General features: G+C 39.4%; 1 protein-coding gene across 1 annotated transcript in view; it reads right to left on the reverse strand.

Annotated features, from left to right (window-relative positions):
• The window catches only part of LOC124605385 (RING finger protein 145-like), a 176,558-nt gene that overhangs the window by 44,202 nt on the left and 107,765 nt on the right, over positions 1 to 24,591 (reverse strand). The window contains exon 5 of the mRNA XM_047137025.1: positions 12,607 to 12,977. Coding sequence (XP_046992981.1) covers positions 12,607 to 12,977 — 371 coding nt within the window. The remainder of the gene's footprint in view (positions 1 to 12,606; positions 12,978 to 24,591) is intronic.

Genomic DNA, 24,591 nt, shown 5'->3' on the forward strand with positions numbered 1-24,591 from the left:
GAGTAGGTGGTGGTGAGAGGATGTACGGGTCAGGTCTTCCATCTAGGTCTATTATCCTTCCCACCCCTCCCACAGTGGTATTCCGCCGTCCACCGAACCTGCACAATATGTTCATCCATCCTTACACAACCCCTGCTGCCAACCCCTTACTTCATGTCTCATACCTGTGTAATAGACCTGGAGGCAAGACCTGTCCCATACATCCTCCCACCACCATCTACTCCAGTCCGGTCACAGACATCACCTATCCCATCAAAGGCAGGGCTAATTGTGAAACCAGTCATGTGATCTACAAGGTAAGCTGAAACCAATGTGCTGCATTCTAGATGGACAAGCTATCTGTCCGTATGAATGGCTACTGACAAACTATGGCCAAGGAACAAGTGACAAGTGGACCACCCTGTTGTTGAGCATGCTGCCAAACATGACATCCTTCAATCCTTCATTTCAATGACTGCTTCACAGCCTGTACCATATGGATCCTTTCCACCAACACCAATTTTTCTGAATTGCACAAATGGGAACTCTCCCTGCAATACATCCTACATTTCCATAACCCTCTTGGCCTCAACCTTTGTTAGGCAGTGTCCTCCAACCTCCAGCCCCTTCCCTGTTCCCATTCCAGCACCACGCAGCCGTAATTTCACCATCACACCCAGTCTTTTTACTTCTTTTCTGCTACTCCCCCCCCCCCCCCCCCCACCTTTCCCCAGCCCACGGTCTAACCTGCAGCACTTCACTTCACAGTCCGCCACCCCTACCGTACTATCGCCTCTCCCCCCTTCCCGCCCCAGACTTCTCCTTGCCCCAACCAGTCGCCACTCCCATCATGCAATCGTGTTGCTGCTCGCAGCGTGGTTTCAGTTTCCCGAGACTGCAGTTGTGTGTGTGTGTGTGTGTGTGTGTGTGTGTGTGTGTGTGTGTGTGTGGGTCGTCTATTGTTGACAATGGCCCTACTGGCCGAAAGCTTTATTTGTGATAGTTTTTTTGTTGTGCCTATCTGCAACTCAACATCTGTGCTATATGCTGAGCAGCAACTTTCCTTCTCATAATATTCCCTCTAAATTCTGATGCCCACAGCTATAATGCACAACACTGCAAAAATACTTATGTTTTTGCAATAAATCTCTAAACAGCAGCAAACTCACACTAGGTAGGTTATTTAAAAAGCTTCTAAAGTCAGTTAAAGTGTCTGGAGCGCATGGAGTTTAGGAAATCTTTAATGAATTTGTTAACTGAAAATTGTTTTTATACTCTGGGAGACTTCTCTAAGCACAGTTTTTGTTGTAGTTTAATTATATATCTATTTACTGTTTACTTTGTGTGTATATTTATTGACACTGCTAAAGCAAGCTTTAACTTGTGTAAATGGTGATTTCTATCTTTTTCTTTTCTTTTCTTAACAATACAATCAGTTCAATTCAGATACAACATACTGCTGACTTTTCTAAAACTTATATCACTTAATCAAATTATTTAAACTCAAATACAAGCTTTGCTGCTTATTTACAATACATTTAAGCTAAAAGATACAACATGAAACTCTGTCATACAACAAGAGTGTTGTGGATTTGGTCCATTTGCCACCCTGTCTTGGGTTTAGAATGGAGTTCTGTACTTTGGTGGAAATATTTTCAACATACTCCTGTCCAACATAAAGCAAGAAATTGGGAATCCCTGTCTGTTCAAAATAAAATTCAAAATATACCTCATTAGCCACTCTTTCCACAAATTATCTGAGTATCTAAAATCAGGGACTGGAAAGATCTGTTATCAATGGGACAAGTAGTAATGTACTGTAAATAGGATTCAGTACTTAAAGATTTAAGAAAATATTTCCTTGAAGTATACCATTCCAATCTGGTAAATATTTAACTGTTGCACAGTAAAACTGAGGAGGCAGAGCTTTTTTCCAGGGTAGCAGCATTCTTTCTAATTTATAAAGATAAAATCTGTAGCCCAAAACTCTGAGCGAACTATTGGCCTCACTACAGATAGAGTGCAGCCTCCCTATCCCCATGGTGCTACGAGGGGCAGGGGTGACAGGTCTTTCGCCTTGGCCACCTTTTTCCCCGCAAGTCCTTATTTTCACAGCAGGCTGAGTGGATATGGGACCATCCTGAAGGGACTGGAGTAAGCAACTATCCCCCCCCCCCCCCCTTCCCCATCTGAGACTGCTGATGAGAATGATATTTGATTTGTGGGACGCTCAACTGTGCAATCATCAGCGCCCTTACAAAGTCCCACTGTTACACAGTTCAATTTGTTTACACAATCCAATCTAGTCACTATCATGAGGGGTGATGATGATGATGAAATGATGAGGGCAATACGAACAGCCAGTCCCTGGACAAAGAAAACACCCATCCCGGCTGGGAGGCGAACCTGGGTCCTCGTGATCATCTGATATTGAACCCAGGACCTCCAGGACCAGAGTCTGTGCACTACCTGCAAGACCACCTTGGCCACTTATTCCTAATTTACTTGATAAAATTTAGATAGGATACACTGATCAACCAGAACGTTATGGCTACCTATCTGCGAGCTGGTATGTCAACTTTCAGCAAAGATAATAGCAGCAACACATAGCGACATGGAAACAATGAGCCCATGGCAGTTTGCTGGACAAAGTTGGCATCACATCTGCACACACAAGTCACCTAATTCCTGTAAATTCTGGGGAGGGGGTGATGAGCTCTGACATTATGTTCGACCACATCCCAGATGTGTTCGATCACATTCATATCTGGAAGTTGGGAGGTCAGTACATCATTAGGAACTGGCCAATGTGTTCCTCGAAATACTCTGTCACATTCCTGGCCTTGCGATATGGAGCATTATCTTTTTGAAAAATGCCTCTGTTGTCAGGAAACATGATCATCATGATAGGCTGGACATGGTCTGCAACTAGTGTACAATACTCCTTGCCCATCATGGTGCCATGCATGAGCTCCACTGGACCAGTGGATGTCCACATGAATTTTCTCCAGAGGATAATGGAGCCGCAGCCAACTTGTCTCAGTCCCACAGATACATGTGTCAAGGATTCGTGCACTCTATTGGCATGAAGAAGACCATGCAACAATCTGCCACTGTGCCAACATCCAGTACAAATGGTCATGTGCCCATATCAGTCACAGCTGTTGATGTCATGGTGTTAACATTGGCACACACATGGGTAATCAGCAGTGGAGGCCCATCATTAGTACTGTTCAGCACACTATGTGTTCGCAAACACTTGTACTGGGCCTAGCATTTAAGTCTGATGTTAGTTCCTCCGCAGTTCACCGCCTGTCCTGTTTTATCAGCCTGCCCAACCTATGACGTATGACATCTGTAATGAAGGGTGGTTTCCCAACCTCATGATGTCTGGATGTGGTTTCACCTTGATGTTGAAGACATTAACCACACCACTCCTCGAACACAAGACAAGTCAAGCTGTTTCCAGAATGCTCATGCCAAGCCTCTGGGCCATCACAATCCACCCTTGGTGAAACTAAGATAGATCGCACGCTTTCCCCGTTCTGCACATGGATAGCACACCCACTGACAGGCCAATGCTGCTATTGTCTGGACAGGTTTATATCGATAGTAGGTCAGTGGTCATAATGTTTTGGCTGATCAGTATAAGCATGAACAGCATTGTGTAGTATAAGGATAGTTTATTGTCAATACAATACACTGATCAATACCTCTTCATTACTTATCCAATCTACCTATCTAATGTTCAATATTCGACTGCATTATCTCAATTCAAAAGCTTTTAGTCACTTTTTGTCTGAACTGTTTATGGTTCACATTTCAATTCCTTCACTTCCACAAAGGGCTACACTCCAACCCTTTCTAAAAAAGATTTCCTAACACTAAATTTATATTAGGTGGAAGAGTACCCATGCCCGGGTGCTGCCTCCTCCCCCACAATTCTGCACTCAGAGAAAGGAAACATATAGTTTAATCAGGTGTTTTTCTTTTAGGAAAATGATTTAAAAGTTGGTATTATGCAGACTTTTAACAGAGCCAGAACTGGAGCTTTCTCATGGCTACTTAGAAGTCACCATCATCTTCCAAAATATTAAAAATACTCCCTACCCTCAGGTCTAGACCCCCCACCCCCACCCCCAAAACTATTGTATGGGCACCTTGATTAGATGTTAACATATTTCTCTTTTTAAGAACAGTTTTTCTTAATATTGAAAGTCTACATTTTATATTATCTTTATCTCTACAACAGTTGGATATTCTGTTGTCCTTATAGCAGAACTCTTATACCATACTACATTTGGTGTCCCATTTAGTAATCTAAGTCCCTCAGCATCACCTGCTTTAATAGCTTCTTTCCATTATCCCTGTTTGACTTCTGTTGATGTTCATATTATAATTTCTTTTTAAAGCTCAACTGATCCTCCAAACCCTTAGATTTTGAACAGTAATAGTGTGACATCAGAAAGAAATTAAGTTTTTTGATTAATTATTTGTATTTCCTGCAACCAGTCGCTTTTATTTGTTATATTTTTAACTTAAGATATTGCAGTGTGTTTCAAGCATGTTTTGTTCATCTTTGCATTTATGCATACAGAAACTTGTTACATAACAATAAAATGTCTTTCTAAATTAACATAGATCTGTTTTTATTTCTTCTCCCTGAACTTGAATTTTCCAAATGTCTCCTTGTTTGTATTTACCGCTAGCTTCCTTTTCCACTACTGCTTCCCTTTCATATCCTTCAGCTCTCATAACTACAGTGGGATTTCTGTAGAAGGTGTAAATAAATTTTCACTTCCTATTCTACCCCTGCTACCTTCTGAACTTTGAAGTATGTATTAAAGTAAACATTGTAAACACTTCGATCTAAATTTACAAATGCTACACTGAAGTGCCAAAGAAACCAGTATAGGTATGTGTATTCAAAGACAGATACATGTAAACAGGTACAAATGGCACTGCAGTTGGCATCGCCTATATAAGACAACAAGTGCCTGGTGCAGTTGTTAGATTGGTTACTACTGCTAAAATGGCAGGTTATCAAGATTTATGTGAGTCTGAATATGGTGTTATAGTCAGTGCATGAGCGATGGGATAAAGCATCTCTGAGGTAGCAATGAAGTGGGCATTTTACCCTACAACCACTTAACAAGTGTACAGTGAACATCAGGAATCCCGTAAAACATAAAATCTTCAACATCGCTGTGGCCAGAAAAAGATCCTGCAAGAACGGGACCAATGATGACTGAACAGAATTGTTAAATGTGACAGAAGTGCAACCCTTTCACGAACTGCTGCAGATTTCAATGCTGGCCCATCAACAAGTGTCAGCATGTGAACCATTCAACGAAACATGATCAATAAGGGCTTTTTGAGCCAAAGGCCCACTTGTGTAGCCTTGATGACTGCACGACACAAAGCTTTGCGCCTTGCCTGGGCCCATCAACACTGAGATTGGACTGTTGATGACTGGAAAGATATTGCCTGGTTGGACCAGTCTCATTTCAAATTGCATCGAGCAGATGGACCTGTACGGCTGTGGAGACAACCTCATGAACCATGGGCCCTGTATGTTAGCAGGGGACTGTTCAAGCTGCTGGAAGCTCCGTAATGGTGTGGGGGATGTGCAGTTGGGGTGACATGGGCCCTTTGACATGTCTAGATATGACTCTGACAGGTGACATGTATGTAAGCATCCTGTCTTATCACCTGCATCCATTCATGTCCATTGGGAATTCCTAAGGACTTGGGCAATTCCAGCATGACAATGCGACATCCCGCACATCCAGCATTGCTGCAGGGTGGATCCAGTAACACTCTTCTGAGTTTAAACACTTCTGCTGGTCACCAAACTCCCCAGACATGAACATTATTGAGCATATTTGGCACAGCTTGCAATATGCTGTTCAGAAGAGACTCTATCCCCTCATACTCTTATGGATCTATAGACAGCCCTGCAGGATTCATGGTGTCAGTTCCCTCCAGCACTACTTCAGACATTATTCAAGTCCATGCCATGTCATGTTGCAGCACTTCTGTGTTCTCATGGGAGCCCTAAGTGATATTAGGCAGGTGTGCCAGTTTCTTTGGCTCTTCAGTGTTCATTTGCCTTTTTTCATTCTATAGTCTATAATATGTTGTAGAGTCAATATAGCCTCACTTGCTTCTCTGTTTGTCCAGAACCCAATGTGGGCTTCTACCAGCCTTCCAATTATTCTGTTGCTTATTCACTGAAGAATTTTTCAACCATGACTTATTAAACTGATGGTTTGGTAATACACCTGGAGGCATCTGCTTTCTTTCATATTAAAATATTGCAGTTTTGTGTGTATGATGCTGATTCCTTAGTCACTGAAGCTGTGACTTTTCTTTGATGTCAGGTCTGTCTTTGTAACCAAACAGAACATTTTTAAATTTTAGTGATATGGAATATGGTTCATTACTTTCTGAAGCTTCCTCACTGGTAGTTTTCTGTAATGATATGTCAGATATCTGATGTGGTGTATCTGTCAGTAAAAGGGACGTTAGAGTGTAACATGACATCCTCATAGAGATGGAGCACAACCTCAGACTAAGAAAGGATGGGAAAGGAAATCAGCCATACCAATTTCAAAGAAACCATCCTGGCATTTGCGTGTAGTGATTTAGGGAAATCATAGAGAATCTAAATTTTGATGGCCACACATAGATTTTAACCATTGTCATCCTGAATGGGAGTCCACTGTGTTTGTGGTTCACTGTTGTAGTCTATAGGCTGTTTCCTTCAGTGCTTAAACATGTATGTCAAAGTACTGTATCTTCAAAGTTACTAGTTCATATTTGTTTCTCATACATGCTCATGCTCACATGTGAATTAGTGAGAGATAGTGAAATGTGCATGTAAATTTAAAAACAATTTGCTCGGCCCTGCACGAAAACTGGAAGCAGAGTCAGTGTAAAATAGATGTAACAAGTTTGTACGAAGTTATCACTGAGAATGCTTCAAAAAATATACTGACAAAAATGCATATAGCTAGTGTTTAAAGTGTTTCATTTAGTCATGAAAATGAATCTCACATAAAAGGAATTACTGTTCACATTGTATCCACTCACTGAAAGACTCTCAGTGATAAGTTTGAAAATATCTCAACTTTTTTTTTTTTTTTTTTTTTTAACAGTCCTCCTTGTTAGATAATTAAAGCAATTAACAAGCACTACTTTTGAAGTATTACAACCAGAACTGCTATATTTAATTGATCTTGTTTCATAAATATCTGTCAACAGAGAGATTCTACTTTCCTTTATTGGAATTTTTAATTTCTAATACTTAGCCAACACAGGTGTCACCTGTATGCTACTTACAAATGTGTGTTCTTATATTTATAACCAGACTATTCTTTCGTTATTTTTATAGATCCCATTAGGAAGCGAACCTTCGGGCATGTTGAACAAGTCAAATCATACTTTATCACAATGATTCAGATGTTAGCAACTCCAATAAACTACTAGAACCATTTGAGTTTACTGAAGCAGGGGTACATAGTGAAACTGACAATAAAATGACTGCCTCCTGAAAATGTTGTCTCCTTAGTTATAATAAAAAGCTGTTGTTTATCTCATTTTGCTACCTAAATAATTACATGATCATACTAACATTTATTTTCATTGCAACCTGAGCCTAAAAATCCAGGACTGTTTACAACAAAAATTTCTACTTCTTTTGCAAGTAATAGGAATTTTCAGTTCTTGAATCTGAGGATTCTAAATTTCTTGCTTTATATGAGATGAGAGCTAGTTCAAGATTTCACGAACACGTTTTCAATTTCTGATAAGAAGCCAAAGCGTGTATGGGAACTGCACAGTCTCAATAAAAGACAGAAAATTACAGTTGAACTGAAATTGATTTCTATTTTTAGCAATAGATTAAGGGTAAATTCACTGAGATGTGGGTGCAAGAGTTTCAACAGCTTTGAAGTTGACTGCAACAGATGTGAGGTTATCTAATTTACAAAGCATTATTGATATTCTATTTTGTTGAGTGAACACTTTTTTTACTTTAGCTACAGTGCCTCAAAAAGATAATCCTGCAAGACAAAAAGAGAGTGATGACATGCAAAATTAAGTCAGTACCCTGTTCTTCGGGGTCAACAGAACACACTACACTGTATTACCAGTACAAACACTGTGAATTGAATGCACTACTGTGTCGCCTTTACAAACTGCTTATACTTCAGCAAGCTAGATTCTGCCCTGGTAAAAGCTGCACAGGTCAATTACTCAGTCTTACACAATTCATAGAAGATTGTTTTGAAGCCTGTAAGGTGACAGGAGTGATATTTGTGGACTTGACAGCATTATATGACACTGACAACCATCAGTTGCTATTAAAAAAGGTCTGCAACCTAATCAAGGATTTCAGCCTCACCAAGCTCATTGCCAATCTTCTGCAGAACCAAAGATTCTCCATTGACCTCCACGGACAGCACAGCCAATGGATGTTACAGAAATATGGCCTTCTCCAGGGAAGTGTGTTGGCTCCAGTTCTGTTCAATATATACACTAAGGACAACCCATAATCGCCATCTGCAGGCATTTCTTGTATGGTGATGATCTCACTCTGGCAACCCAAAGCATAAACTTCGATTTAATAGAAATCACCCTAAAGAGTGCTCTTGAAGATCTGTTAAAATACTGCAGAATAAACTAGCTTAAACCCAACCCATCAAACACACAAGCATGTGCTTTCCATCTGAGAAACAGAGATCCACCTGTAAGTTACAATACAGCTCAGTGATAAGAATGAAAATATCTCAAAATGGTCAGGGGTTAAATTGGAACACTGTGACACTCCAAAATACCATGGAATAACACATGACAGATGTCCAACATTCAAAAAAACACTGCATGGGTTTCAAATAAAAGATCTCCCCCAGGAACAACCTACTGAGAAAACTGGCTGGATCACAGTGAGGCAGTCAAGCTGAAACCATCCGAACTGATGCACTGGCATTGTGCTACTCCACTGCAGGCTATGCCTGCCCTGTCTGGTATAGGCCAACACATGCCACACAGGTGGACATTGCCCTAAACAACACATGCAGAATTATAACAGGCTGTTTGACATCAACTTCAGTTGAATGGCTCTACCCCACTTGTGAATCACACCATCTCCTGTTTGAGGAGAAATAGCAGCGAACAGGGAAAGAATGAAACTGGACCAAGAAAAATGTGCATCCCATGCATAGGCAACAACCCTACCCACAATAACTAAGGTCAAGGAAAAGTTTCCTCAGAACATCGAAGAAACTAACAACCCTGATGAAGTCAGGTTGCAGCAATGGAGGGCTGAGACATCCCAACCCCCTGGTTGGAAAAGATTTCCAGAATCTTTATCCACTAGGCATGATGAGAATAGGCCAATCTGGAAGTCCTTGAATAGGCTGAGGTCAGGAGTGGACAGATAATGGGTTAACCTGACAAAATTGTGATAAATTGAAGAAAACAAAACCCAATGTGGCTGCAGGGAAGAACAGACTGTTCAACATATGCTTCAGTGTCAACTGTGTCCAGCCACCTGCACCTCCACCAGGCAATGGAAAATGCACTGGAATTGGCCAAATTTTGGTCAAAGATTATATAAACTGTGCTGATCTTTCAAAAATTGTGTACACTGTGTTTTATGTATGTTTGTGACATGGGAATAATAATGGTGAATTGAACTGATTGATTACTTTTAGTGGGACCCTTGATTAGTATGATTGTGTCATAAGCAAACTTTGCAGTTTCAGTACACTGATTTAAAGTCCCTCAAATAAATGCCAGTTATTTTGGTAACCAACATCCATTCTCCATTTTCTATTTCCCTATCATGAGTTTTGTTTCATTTGAAGAGATTGTAGGGAATTAAATGCACCCACAAAAGATGTTTTTCTTATGTACATTTTTCTCTGCAGATGCCTCTATTACACATTTTAAGTGTGTCAGTCATTGACTAATTACAAACATAGCGTGGGGATGGTCCTATTAAATCAACGCAGGATTTAATTGCTCTGCTACAGATGCTGCCATAGCCCAACATATTACCACTAATAACAATATAATTTATGTATGGGTTGTAATTTTGGAATAATGTCTGCCAGAGTAAATATAAAGCACTTGTGTTAGCTTATTTGTTATCATGTGTAATGCCGCTATGAGGAAGTAATCACAGAAATGTCCATCGATTTCAATGACATCATTTCTGCCACAGCTACTGAGAACTTGGTTTCATTTGTCTCACAATTTTTATTTTTTTCGATGCTCAAAGATTCTCTACAATTTCATACACTTCTAGAGATAACACAGCTTTAGCTCTTATTTCAGACATGATATTTATTAATTCCGAATTTCATACACTTATTTTCCCTACATGTGAGTAACTCCACCTTTATTTGTTCCAGCAGGAAAAAAACTCACTAATATGAAAGAATATATTTGTGAAGAAGTTAAATTTTCATAAATACAGCATGCCCCTTTTCCAGTTCTGTAAGTTTACTGTAAACAAGTCATTCATTATATTTCTGTTATAATTTACACACATCAAAAAAAGTTTTGCATCACCTCAGTTCCAAAACCTGTACAGAAAGTTGAAATAGAGATCAACATAAACATCATTTCCGCCCTTTTTATTGCTCATGAAAACCACACATTGCATCTTGTACCACCATACAGCGAGACCTTCAGAGGTGGTGGTCCAGACTGCTGTACACACCGGTACCTCTAATACCCAGTAGCACGTCCTCTTGCCTGTATTCGTCATGACATACTATCCACTAGTTCATCAAGCCACTTTTGGTCCAGATTGTCCTATTCCTCAACCTCAGAGTGGTTGGTGGGTCATGTTGTCTATAAATAACCCTTTTCTATCTGTCCCAGCCATTTTTGATAGGGTTCAAGTCTGGAGAACATGCTGGCCACTCCATTCAAGTGATGTCATTATCACGAAGGAAGTCATTCACAAAATGTGCACGATGGGGGTGCGAACTGTCATCCATGGAGATGAATGCCTCGCCAATATGCTGCCAATATGGTTGCACTATCGGTTGAAGGATGGCATTCTTGTATCTTACAGCCATTACAGTGCCTTCCATGACCACCAGTGGCATACTTTGGCCCCACATAATGCCACCCCAAAACAGCAGGTAGCCTCCACCTTGCTGCACTCGCTGGACAGTGTGTGTAAGGCATTCAGCCTGACCAGGTTGCCTCCAAACAAGTCTTCAACGATTTTCTGGTTGAAGGCATATGCGACACTCATCGCTGAAGAGAACGTGATGCCAATCCCGAGAGGTCCATTTGGCATATTGTTGGGCCCATCTGTACCATGCTGCATGGTGGTGTGGTTGCAAAGATGCACCTCGCCATGGATGTTGGGAGTGAAGTTGCGCATCATGCAGCCTATTGCGCACAGTTTGAGTCATAACAAGACGTCCTGAGGCTGCACGAAAAGCATTATTCAACATGGTGGGGATGCTGTCAGGGTTCCTCTGAGCCACAATCCATAGGTAGCAGTCATCCACTGCAGTAGTAGCCCTTGGGCGGCCTGAGCGAGGCATGTCATCAACAGTTCCCGTCACTCTGTATCTCCTCCATGTCCGAACAGCATCGCTTTGGTTCACTCTGAGACACTTCGACACCTTCCTTGTTGAGAGCCCTTTCTGGCACAAAGTAACAATGTGGACATGATCGAACCATGGTACTGACCATCTAGGCATGGTTGAACTACAGACAGCACGAGCCATGTACCTCCTTCCTGGTGGAATGACTGGAACTGATCGGCTGTCAGACCCCTCTGTCTAATGGGCACTGCTCATGCATGTTTGTTTACATCTTTGGGCAGGTTTAGTGACATCTCTGAACAGTCAAAGGGACTGTGTCTGTGATACAATATCCACAGTCAATGTCTATATTCAGGAGTTCTGGGAGCCGCGGTGATGCAAAACTTTTTTTGATGTGTGTATTATTCTTTCATGATCCGAATCTAAATTCTTGGCATGCTTTATTGTCAGTGTTTGAACATCAGGAGCAGATAAATCATAAGCTTGGGCTGTAAATCTATGGCATTTGCACTATGGACCTACAATCCTCAGTTTGAGATATACTGTGGGAAATATTATAAAGTTGGCTGTCAATAATTCTTGGTGTCCTTGATCATACCTATCAGATGCAAAACTATATTTCAAGTTCCTACAAATAATGATACCCTATTTAATTTTGTGTTACCTTATTAACATGCTTCCTCTAAACATTTGATGAAACTTAATTTTTTTCTGCTACTTGAATATAAAATGCCAATATTACTGCTCCTCAAGTCACAGTTGTGACACAGCACTGAAAACATCATTCATATTTACCAACCTTTACATCACAGAATTTAACATTATTTTTTGTAAATACAATCCACTTCCAATACCTATTTTACTGGTCTGCAGCAGTATGATATTAGCTGAGTTGTTATTTCATAATACATAGCTTACAGCAATAGCCCATGTTAATGAAAATATGCCTACATTACATCATGTAACAACAGGAATCAAACCCAAATTCCATGTATTGAGAACTACCAACTGACAAAACTAACTTTAATTTAATATGAAAAGTACTTGCCTGCACAGAAGTAAGAGCACATGTGGAGACAACAACAAGTGCCCAGAAGTCAACCTTGAAGAGAGAGCACAAAAAGTACGTCATGTACAAAGGAAATGTTAAAAGGAAAAGGCAGAGGAATAAAAGACGGATGTGCCGCAACTTTGAGACATTTCTCGATGCACAAAGACGCATTAGCAAGGGCTCTGTCATTTCATGCATTGACTGGATGAGGGAGCCCAACACAATGAAAAGAACCACAGACATGGCTCCAACTCGTTGTGGCATTGTCAAACGGGTCATTCCTGTCTGTAGAGAAAGCAGTGCCATAGTAATGCCTTCACCTACACCAGCACGTGGATGCTCACGAATTAAACCTGAATCCCATTTCCCTGCAACAAAACATCAATTTTAGAAACACATAATGTGCACAAAAAACTAGTGTGCTTTCTGCTTTTTTCATATATATTGGAAAATGAACAAAGCTAAGATATCAGTACAATAATATTTTCATTACTGTACATGCCAGGCTTTAGAGAATGGAACAGTTAACGAGTGCTTCTAAACCAACACTACTCTTTATTGATCTTTCTGTGCAGTATTGACTTGCTGTTTTTACTCAAAAAACTATCAAGAATGTCTTTGTAAATCTGTTAAATTGATCTAATAAACTTCAGTTGATCTCATAAATGTAGCATAAAATAAGTGGACGTTTATATTGTTTTTTTCTGCAAAAACCTACCACAACATTGCAAAAACATGAAAAGTAGACAATCCATTAGTATACAAATTCCTGATCAATTCTGATGAAGAGTTATAACATAAAATCTTCATAAATATTTTACATGACAATTAGACTCACAGTGAAAAGAAAAGTAGAAGATTTTTGTTATGCTAAATTACATGACTCATTCTTTACTTTTTAAGATTCAAACTAACTTTCAGCAGGTAATGCGGTGTCTGTATTTATTTTTGCTAATTTTGTAAGTGTCTTAATCTCTGTGTGGTTCATGACATCCTTATTTTATTGGTTCTGCATACAGACAAACATAAATAGGAACTCAGTGCTGAAGTTCCACATCATATTATCAGGCATATTACATTACTCAAATTATTTTAGAAATAACATATTAGAAAGGCAAAAAACAAGGGAAGAAACTTTTTCTCTGAATGTAGCATTTAACATAAAAGTGAATTTATCAGTAAAATTTCTGACATTCTCTTATTTTTTGTCATTTTCTTTCATAAAGCATGTCATTTGCAGAACTGGAATATGAAATATAATTAATAACATTGTAACACGAAGGTTCCTCAAAAGTAATATTCGTAACAGATTATTTATTTTATCATAAGTGATAATATTTTGAACCATTCTGCTATAAGCAACAGCAAAACAAGTTTCCTAAACTGTCCAAAGTTCACAAGCAATGCATTACAAAAATCAAATGTTGATGCATGAAACAATCACGATGCTATTATCACACAGGGCAACTGGACTTCCTAATCATTCACTATGTAGTGACTGTAAATAGCAGCTCTAACTCCTCCTGTCAGCCATGAGGTTCAGGTTTTTGAATGCACACACAATGCAGTGCCAATAAAATTCATGTCAGCTCTATCTAGGGCATGGGAGGAATGTAATGACCAAACAAATAGTGTACTGTTGCTGCAGCCCACTTTCTGCCCCCAGCTCCTTCATTTATACAATTGGTGAACACTGATACTGGTGAGGTTTATGATTTGAGTAGCAACCAGCCACATGACAGGTTTAAAACATTTTTGTTTATGGTTTGAGTTAAATAAATGTTATTAAACCATACTTTTGGCTAGTTGCTGCTTGAATTGTAGGCTTTATAACCACAATACTACCACATGTCAACTTTTGACAAGACTACATACTGATGTTTACTTTGAACCAATATGGATTCTAAAACAGGCAATGCAGAACAAGAGCTATGGGACATTCAGTTCAAGAATTAAGTTAAACCCAACAATATTCATCCACATAAACAATGTACAAAACAATTCATAAATTTTACTGTTTGACCATTTATTCCACAGTCCCAAACTGTTTCCCACAAATGTCTGGTCTTTTTTACATATGACACAGGCCCTTTTCTACAGTTTCACGAAGATAAAATAACACATTCTTCATGTGTTGGTTCCTGTTCCAGGCAACAGAGCTCTAAAACACAAACTACAAAAGTAGACCTGAAGGAATGATAAGCATCGCAATTTTTGTGGGGCATATGTTGACAATTGGTTTAATGATTACTTGACCTACATCTACATCCATACTCCGCAAGCCACCTGACGGTGTGTGGCGAACGGTACCTGAGTACTTCTATCGGTTCTCCCTTCTATTCCAGTCTCGTATCGTTTGTGGAAAGAAGGATTGTCGGTATGCCTCTGTGTGGGCTCTAATCTCTCTGATTTTATCCTCATGGTCTCTTTGCGAGATATACGTAGGAGGGAGCAATATACTGCTTGACTCCTTGGTGAAGCTATGTTCTCGAAACTTCAACAAAAGCCCATACCGAGCTGCTCAGTGTGTCTCCTGCAGAGTTTTCCACTGGAGTTTATCTATCATCTCCATAATGCTTTCGCGATTACTAAATGAACCTGTAATGAAGCACGCTGCTCTCCATTGGATCTTCTCTATCTTTTCTGTCAACCCTATCTGGTACGGATCCCACACTACTGAGCAGTATTCAAGCAGTGGGCAAACAAGCGTACTGTAACCTACTTCCTTTGTTTTTGGATTGCATTTCCTTAGGATTCTTCCAATGAATCTAATCTGTTCTAATAAATGATCTTTTAGTTTATCACTATGGCAATTTATTCCGTTGGTTACAAAACTGATCTCCCATATCTTCCCGGTAATTATGTTGCAGTTTTCAAAAGTGTAACCTTTGATAACTGCTATTTCCTCTGGTACTTTCCTATTCTTCTGAAGTAACACTGGCTACACTAAAATTTTAACTGTGTTTCAAATGTTTCAGTTTTAATTCTACTATTTTATATTCTAAATACATTATTCTTATACCTAACATGTGCATAGCCTTTTTTTATACTCTTTATTTTCTGTTTACAGTTACCAAAGTTGAAAAGTTGGAGTCAACAGCAAAAATGTATTAACAATGTTAGCCGTATTACCACTCCTGCTTCTTATCCCTCCTGTTATGTTTTCAAGAGTGCATTAGTTAACACAGAAAGTCTGACCATAAGTACTGCCCAACTGGAAGAGTACAATAACTGACATGGTACAACAGAATGGGCTGTAAGATAATCATGCTCTGCAACTATCATGTCATAATAATGTAATTCAATTCACTATTCTGGTTTGGCATCATTAGTTCATGGCACACCTATTAACTGATCCCCACATCAATTGTTTGTTACAGCAAACCAATCCATATAAAATAGTCATTCATATATCTTGAAATAAGTTAGATTAACTAAAAAATAGGGGTTAGGTCATGTAAGAATCTTACAAATCTTTTTTTCTGAATTTTCATTTCTCATGAATTCCAGTCTGTGGATAAAAAATTTGTAAGTCATTGTTGTATACTACTGCCAATTAGGAAGAACAAATTTTTTATACTAATAGAAATAAATTTAAATTTCTGCTCTGTTCTTCTTCTTCTTCTTCTTCTTCTTCTTCAGAGACTGCAGCCTTGAACTGCCAGGTCCTGGATGGTTTTTATTTCATTTGCTCAACACTCAAATTAAGATCGTAGTGGGGCAATATTTACTTCAAATCTCACCACATAGCGGAGATGCTGAGTCGCGATAGACACAATAAAAACATCTTTTTATTGAGCCTATCGCGACTCAGCATTTCCGCTATATGGTGAGTAGCAACTTTCCTTCTCTGGTATTGTTATATTCCATCCTGGATTTTCCATTGTTTGATTTACTTCAAATCTGGTGGAAGAAATTAAATGTTGTCTGGATGATGATGATGATAATTTTTGTTATTCAGAACCATATAATAAATATAATATTGTTTCAGGACAGCATACAGATTATTCTTCTAAATATATCAGAACAAGAATATTGAATTTTATAATTTATAAACTAAAGTTTACATTTAAATACATTTTACATTTTTTAATATAAAGGAAACAGTGTTACAATTGTTTTCAATTACCATTAAATTGCTTGTGAATTACCAAATGCTATGAGCCTGAAATACTTACAAAGCATTTACATCTACATCTATACTCAGAAAACCAACTTATGGTATGTGGTGGAGAGCACTTCTTGTACCAGTGTTACTTTCCCCTTTTCCTGTACCAGTCACGTACAGTTTAAGAGGGAAGAATGATTGCTGGAAAGCCTTCATGTGGGCTCCAATCTCTCTAATTTTATCTTGATGATCTTTTCAGGAGATATATGTAGGAGGATGTGCTCTTTAAGTGAAGACCAGATGGCACACGAGGACACACTGTCTACTGTAAAGTGACACAGATTTGTACTTGGATGCCTCCATCTGTCACATCTCTTCACAACAAGAATGTGTCTTCAACAGCACACTAGTGCATAGAGCATGCAAAATCTCAGACTGTGACAGACTAGCAGGTGAACTGCAGCTTTTACAGGCTGTGCTCCGTACAAACAGTTACGCAACTGCCAGATACAACATGCCTTAAGATGGAAGAAGCAAAAAGTACAGCCTGCTGAATATTAAGATAAAGCATTTGCGACAGCTCTTATTCCATACATCGAGAACACACCAGCAAAAATCAGAGTAATACTCTAAAAACAAGACATCAAGTGTGTGTTCCACCGAACAGCCACGACAAAACCATATTGGGATTAGTCAAGTATGACTTAGCACTCCCAAAGCCAGGAGTCTACTTCATCCCTCACCAATGTGAAAAATGTATGAGGCCAGTCTATCTCGACAGTACAGGAGAGATGCTCTGAGCATAAACATTACACTGAAAATGTTCAGCCAACAAAGTCTGCTGTCACAGAACACTGCATCTCCCATGGACATACCACAAATTATGAGGACACCAAGTTGTTGCAACGATACATCTTCTGGGATGATGTTCTCAAAGAAGTTGTGGAGATTGAACTACGCGATAGACTTATACGGATGGCAGCCTCAATTAAGGAAGGCCTACGACCCAGCCTTATGCACAAAAAAAGGACAGCTGCAATCTACGTGGAGGACACTTCTCTCATGACAACTGAAGAGGATAAAGTATCACTGTTGCCATGCCAACAGAGACCTGCATTTGGCACCTGCTGCAGAGCTACTGATGTCATGGATCAATGCTCAACGTCATGCTAACCCCCACCATTGCACCAGGTCTGCACCCGGAGGCAGTTGGCTGGAAATGGTGGAAAGGGAGAGGGGAGGGTAGGGGCAGAAAATAAAGACAGCACCCAGCAGTTACCACTCAGTTATCAGAACTGCCTGAAGGTGGCGAAGAAGTCGGCTTGCCGAAATATCGCGACTTTTGGATGACACCACACTGAATACCTGAGAACTATTCAAGATTTCCCTATGCTCGGAAAACCTAAATTCACAGAATACATTGATTGGCTCTTCTAAGAATGTATGCTCTTGGAACTTTAACAATAAACGATACTGTGACACAGAATGCCTGTTTTGTAGCATCTGCCACTGGAATTGGATGGGCATTACCACACTTTCGCACTTACTAAATGAGCCTGCAATAAAACTTGCTCCTCTTCTTTGGTTCTTCTATATTTCCTCCATCAGACCTATCTGATAAAGATCCCATACTGATCAGCAATATTCAATTATGGGTCTAACAAGAGTTTGGTAAGCTACTTCCCATGTTGATGGGTTACATTTCCTGAGGATTCTTTCAATGACTCATGGTCTGGCATCTGCCTTACTCATTATTAATTTTATGTGGCTGTTCCACTATAAATTGCTCTGAATGTATGCTCTTAGATATTCTATGAAAATGAAGTAACTGCTCCCAGTGATTTTTCTACAATTTTGTAAACGTACAATAAAATGTTTTTTGCCTATGTATTCACAATATGTTATATCTGTTTACGCTGAATGTCAGTTGCCATTCCTTGCACCAAGCACTGATCCTCTGCAGGTCTTCCTACATTTCTATTTATTTTCCATGAAAACAAAGAACACCCACAGAATAAAATAGATTTTCTATTGAAATTCTTTTAAGTTGGTGTTTTACTTTGGTGACAGGTTGCACAGTGGTATTTTTAGGTAGTGCATTGGCTAGTTTCATCCCAGAATGAAGTGCTTTTTTTTCATCTAATGCTGTTAACTGTCAAACTATGGAAACTGCAAAAAGCCAGGAATTTAAGGAGATGGGAGCTGGATAAAGTGAAAGAACCAGGGGTTGCTGAGTGTTTCAGATGGAGCATTAGGGAATAACCGACAAGAACAGGGGAAAAGAATACAGTAGAAGAAGAATAGATAGCTTTAAGAGCAAAATAGTGATGGCAGCAGAGAACCAAGTAGGTAAAAAGATGAGGTCTAGTATAAATCTTTGGGTAACACAAGAGATTTTGAATTTAATCAATGAAAGGAGAAAATATAACAATTCAATAAATGAGACAGGTAAAATTGAATATGAACGTCTAAAAAATTTGACTGACAGGAAGTGTGAAATGGTTAAGCAGGAATGGCTAGAGGATACATGTAAGGACGTAGAAGCCTGTATCACTAGTGGTAAGATGGATGCTGCATGCAAGAAAGTTAAAGAGACTTTTAGAGAAAAAGAGAACCACCCATATGAATATCAACAGCTCAGATAAAAACCAGTCCTAAGCAAAGAGGGGAAAGCAGAAAGGTGGAAGGAGCATAGAGAGAGTATATACAAGGAAGATTTACTTGAGGCCAGTATTATGGAAATGGAAGATGATGTAGATGAAGGTAAGAAGGGAGATATGATGCTGCATGGAGAATTTGACAAAGCACTGAAAGACTTTACAAGCCCCAGGAATAGAAACATTCCATTAAAGCTACAGGTAGCCCTGGGAGAGCCTGCCATGAAAATCTCTTCCATCTAGTGAGTAAGATGTATGAGACAGCTGAAATACCTGTAGACTTCAAGAAGAATTTAGTAATTCCAATTCCAGATCAAGCAGGTGCTGAGAGGTGTAAAACTACCTAACTATCAGTTTAATAAGTCAGAGTTGCAAAATACTAACACGAATCATTTACAGAAGAATGGAAAAACAGTAGAAGTAGACTCTGGACAAATGTAGGAACACGTGAGGCAATACTGACTCTACAACTTCTCCAAAGATAGATTATAGAAAGATAAACCTATGTTTATAGCATTTGTAGGCTTAGAGGAAGCTTTTGACAATGTTGACTGGAATACTCTCTTTCAAATTCTAAAGGTGGCAGAGGTAAAATACAAGAAGCAAAATGCAGTTATAAAGAGTCAAGGGGCATGAAAGGGAAGCAGTGGTTGAGAAAGGAGTGAGACAGGACTGCAGCCTATCCCGATGTTACTCAATCTGTAAATACAAAAGAAAAATTTGGAGCAGGAATTAAGGTGCTGGTAGAAGGACTTTGAAGTGCAGTTGAATGGAATGGGCAGTGTCTTGAAGGGGGGATATAAGATAAATATCATCGAAAGGAAAATGAGTATAATGGAATGTAGTCAAATTAAATCAGGTGATGCTGAAGGAATTAGATCAGGAAACGAGACACTTAAAGCAGCAGATGAGTTTTGTTATTTGGGAAGCAAAATAACTGATGATAGTCGAAGTAGGGAGGATATAAAATGTAGACTGGCAATGGCAAGGAAAGCATTTATGAAGAAGAGAAATTTGTTGACATCAAGTAAAGATTTGAGTGCCAGGAAGTCCTTTATGAAAGTATTTGTATAAAGCATACCCATGTATGGAAGTGAAACACGGACGATAAACAGTTTAGACAAGAAGAGAATACAAGCTTTTAAGATGTGGTGCTACAGAAGAATGCTTAAGATTAGATGGTTGATCACATAACTAAGGAGGAGGTACTGAATAGAATTGGGGAAAAGGCAAATTTGTGGTACAACCTGACTACAAGAAGGGATCAATTGATAGGACACATAGAAGGCATCAAGGGATTTAATACTGGAGGGAACTGTGTGGGGGTGGGGGAGGAGGGGGTGATAAAAATCATAGAGGGAGACCAAGAGATGAATACAGTAAGCAGATACATAAGGATGTAGGTTGCGGTAGTTACTAAGTCAGGTTTGCACAGGATAGAGTAGCATGGAGAGCTGCATCAAACCAGTCTTTGTACTGAAGGCCACAGCAACAACAACAACAACAACGTTATGCTGGTGTAGCTCAAAGTTTAATGTTTTCATTCTTTGCTTCTGCAAGTAATATTACTTTTAATATTACACATGTGCGGGCGCACGCACGCGCGCGCACACACACACACACACACACACACACACACACACACACACACACACACACTTGTAACGGTAAGCTGACCTAATTTTGGAAACAGGTTTTGATGACATTCTCTAGGTTTGGAATTCAGAAATAATTCTGGCAGCTTTTGCCTGCAGTGTTAGTAATGAGTAGAGACCGGATTACATGCATTTGCATGTTGCATATGCATTTGCATGTTTGGCTCCTTTTCACCAGTTACTGCATATTTTAACTAAAAACTAGTGACACTGCATATCTTTGCTCTATGTTCACTATATTTTAAAAATTTAGATGGGCAGTCTCTAGCTCGATCTAGTTTTGATATTTCACACATTGACCATGACCGAAAACTGCGTGCAATCACTAACCGAGAGGCCACTGCATAGTGAAATCATTACAGAAGATGAACAGGAACAGGTGAGTCATAGCTCCTGCGCCCACTCCCCCAATTAAACCCCTCTGTTGTCATACCGTACGCATTGGCAACAAGCAAATTAAACTACGCAAGCTTTTTGTCACATGTCCATTGTTTCAGTTTATCTTTCTATTTACTTGTACACAGTTGAACATGTTTACAATGTGTATTACTCCACATGGCAAGAGAAGAGCTCTGACAGTTGATGCGGCCTTGGTGCATGTGCTTCGCGCATCCACGATGGCCAATCAGATTGTGAGCTTTTGTTTATGTTACCATGGCAATGACCCAGTGTTGCCGTAGTGCTGGGTGACTGCTGCTTTCAGTCAATTGTGCCACATGCTACATTCAGGTTTGTGTGTATATGTGTGCATTCCGCTACTTCTATGAGTGGTGGTGGTTGTTAGGATGTTTAAGGGGGACTAAACAGCTAAGGTCATCAGTCCCCCACTTCTGTGAGTATCTTGCCTTATGCAGAAGTGGAAAAGTGTGTATACGCGCGTATAAGTGGAAAATGGCTGCCTGTTGTGCAGAGAAGAAGGCTTTCGGGAAAGGAACTATGCTGAAATCCCAAGCATGCGAATTTATATAGAGATTGCGTGTTTACGTTAAAAGGGAAAGGGACAGTGGTGGGCCTTTGGTATTGGTAAGTAAAGTGGTTGACAGAGTGGCAGAAGCATTGAACATCTCTACAGCAACAGAAAAGATAACCACAAATGATAAAGAGGCTGCCAATTCAGCTGTAAGCCCTGTTATTGTGATGCCTGGAAAGTCACGGAAGAGATCATGATGCGTGGCTGAAACAGGCAACTTTGACAAAAGTGCTATCAGGCAACACATATTCGTGTACTACAGCATAAAGGAGTATCCGACACTGATAAAGTTGATCACATCACTGTTGGACAGTTGTTTGTTCATAGACAGAACGGCAAGTCTCTCGATTGTTTTGAAAAAACTTGGCTTCCGTTGGAGAAAGTTCTCAGGATGAAAGGTATTAATGGTATGCGGAGACATTGTAGCACGGAGATGTCGTTTCCTGCGCGAGTTGCTAGCAGTGAATCCAGGAAATGTAATAAGGACTAATGAAACAGGGTTCAACGTGTGTCCTGCACGTTCCATTGCATGGACAGATGACACGCGCCACAGAACTATGAGTGTGCCAACTGGTAAGGGAGGGCGACTACTTATAGTTCATGCTGGCTCTATGAACGGTTTTATTTTGGGTGCTATGATGATGTTTCGATAAAAAAAATACTGTCGACTACCATGAGGAGATGAATGCAGATACATTCAAAGACTGGTTTGTTAATCGGCTGCTACCAACAGTAAGCTCTGGTAGTGTTTTTGTAATGAACAACGTGCCATACCGTTCTGTACAATTAAATAACGCACCAACCGCTGCTCGCAAGAAGAGAGAAAATAGTCAGCTGGTTGAAAGATAATAAAATAGGCTTTGAGCAGAATATGTGGAAAATGGAACTTCTGGAATCAATGAAATGATGCAATCCACAGAAGCGCATTACGTGATTGATACACTTGCACTGGCCACAAAGTTATATGTCTTTCACCATACCACTGCCATTACAACGCAATTGAACTCGTCTGGAATCAAAAGCAGCTGTTGCAGAGTGAAACAATACCTTAATGCTGCGAGACACAGAGAGGCTGGTAAATGAGGCTGTCACACGATTAACGCCAGAAAATTGGAAGAACGTCATGAACCACATGTAGAAATAGATTACAAGTTCAAACGTAAAAGAAGGTGTAAGAGAAGAATCCGTTTGTAATGTTTTGGTTTCTTTATCAGACGATGAGGACAGCAGCAGCGAAGATACCGAAGACTGTGGTCATGACGAGAGATGACCGATCAGTTGACTATGATTTTGGGGTTTCTGTTCTCCCACATGAAAAACAGAGGTAACGTCCTTATTCAATATTTTACACATAACATTTGTGCAGTTTGTTTTACCTTGTTAATGTTGAAAATCTGATTGTGTATAATTTTTATTTTGGTTGGAACCACAGTCATCTTGATTTTTTTATTTATTTATTTATTTTTTTTTTTAAATGATGTTATTACCGTACGATGGTAATAATTTTTATTTTATTGTTATAAGATCCAGAGTTCACCCATAGGCCATTTTCAAGTACAGTAATTTGTTTATATGTCAAAAGATATCAGACTGGTATGAAATACAGCAAAATCTGAACTGTATAACAATAAAATAAAAATTGTTGCAAACAAATGGCTGCAACATCATTAAAAAAAAGAATATTTATGTGTGTGTGTGTGGGGGGGGGGGGGGGGGGGGGAGGGTGAAGGTGACAAACACAATAAACACAATATTCCATCAAGGAACACATTGGTCAGCAGAATGCTGCCCCTACAGGAATGCTGTAATGAATGGCACATCATGGTTAGGTTCTGAAGGAGCATTGCTGCAGGCCAAAGAGTGGAATGGGAAGGTCTGTCATTCTGCAGATTTAGTAATTATCAAACTGAGATAGAAAAGAAAAATAATGTTGAGAAACACCTTAAATCAGAGGAGCACTCTGTTCACAGGGGGTAAAATGCTGCTGCTTCTCAGCAGAAACGATCATTTGTTGAAAACTTAAATTCAGCCAAAAGATGGACCATTCCAGGCAAAAACTGTTCAGATTTTTGCAAAAGCATAGAATCCAGTCAACAAGCTCCCTAATGACCACTTTCTTAACAGCAGTTTCAAAGTAGTAATGCTTTGTCTTCATTCAAGTACAATGACAACCTTTTTAATTTGTACGTCTCATTGTCTAAAAATGCAAATTTTGCCAAAAGCAGATGTGAATTTTGCCAAAAATAGGTGCTATGTTTTCAAGTCCAGTTGCACAGCACCTCTAGACTATTGAAAGCTTTGTAAATGCATGTAATTGATATATTTTCTGCATACAATTAGGGGAGCAGTACTTTGTATAACAACAATCAAATCCTTTAAATAATCTTTCTATGACAGTTACTGTTTTGTCTATTAACTTTGCTGTGGCTACTGAAGTTTACTTGTTTTTCATAAAGCCGTTCTGACTTTTGAATATTAGATCGTGTTGACTCAAGAATGTCATTGGTCAAGTGAAAATAACTTTCTCAATTACACTGGTAAAGGCATGTAAGACTGAAATGGATCCACAGCTTTCAATGTTACATTTATCAT

The sequence above is a fragment of the Schistocerca americana genome, chromosome 3 (assembly GCF_021461395.2).
Source record: "Schistocerca americana isolate TAMUIC-IGC-003095 chromosome 3, iqSchAmer2.1, whole genome shotgun sequence".
Taxonomy (NCBI): domain Eukaryota; kingdom Metazoa; phylum Arthropoda; class Insecta; order Orthoptera; family Acrididae; genus Schistocerca; species Schistocerca americana.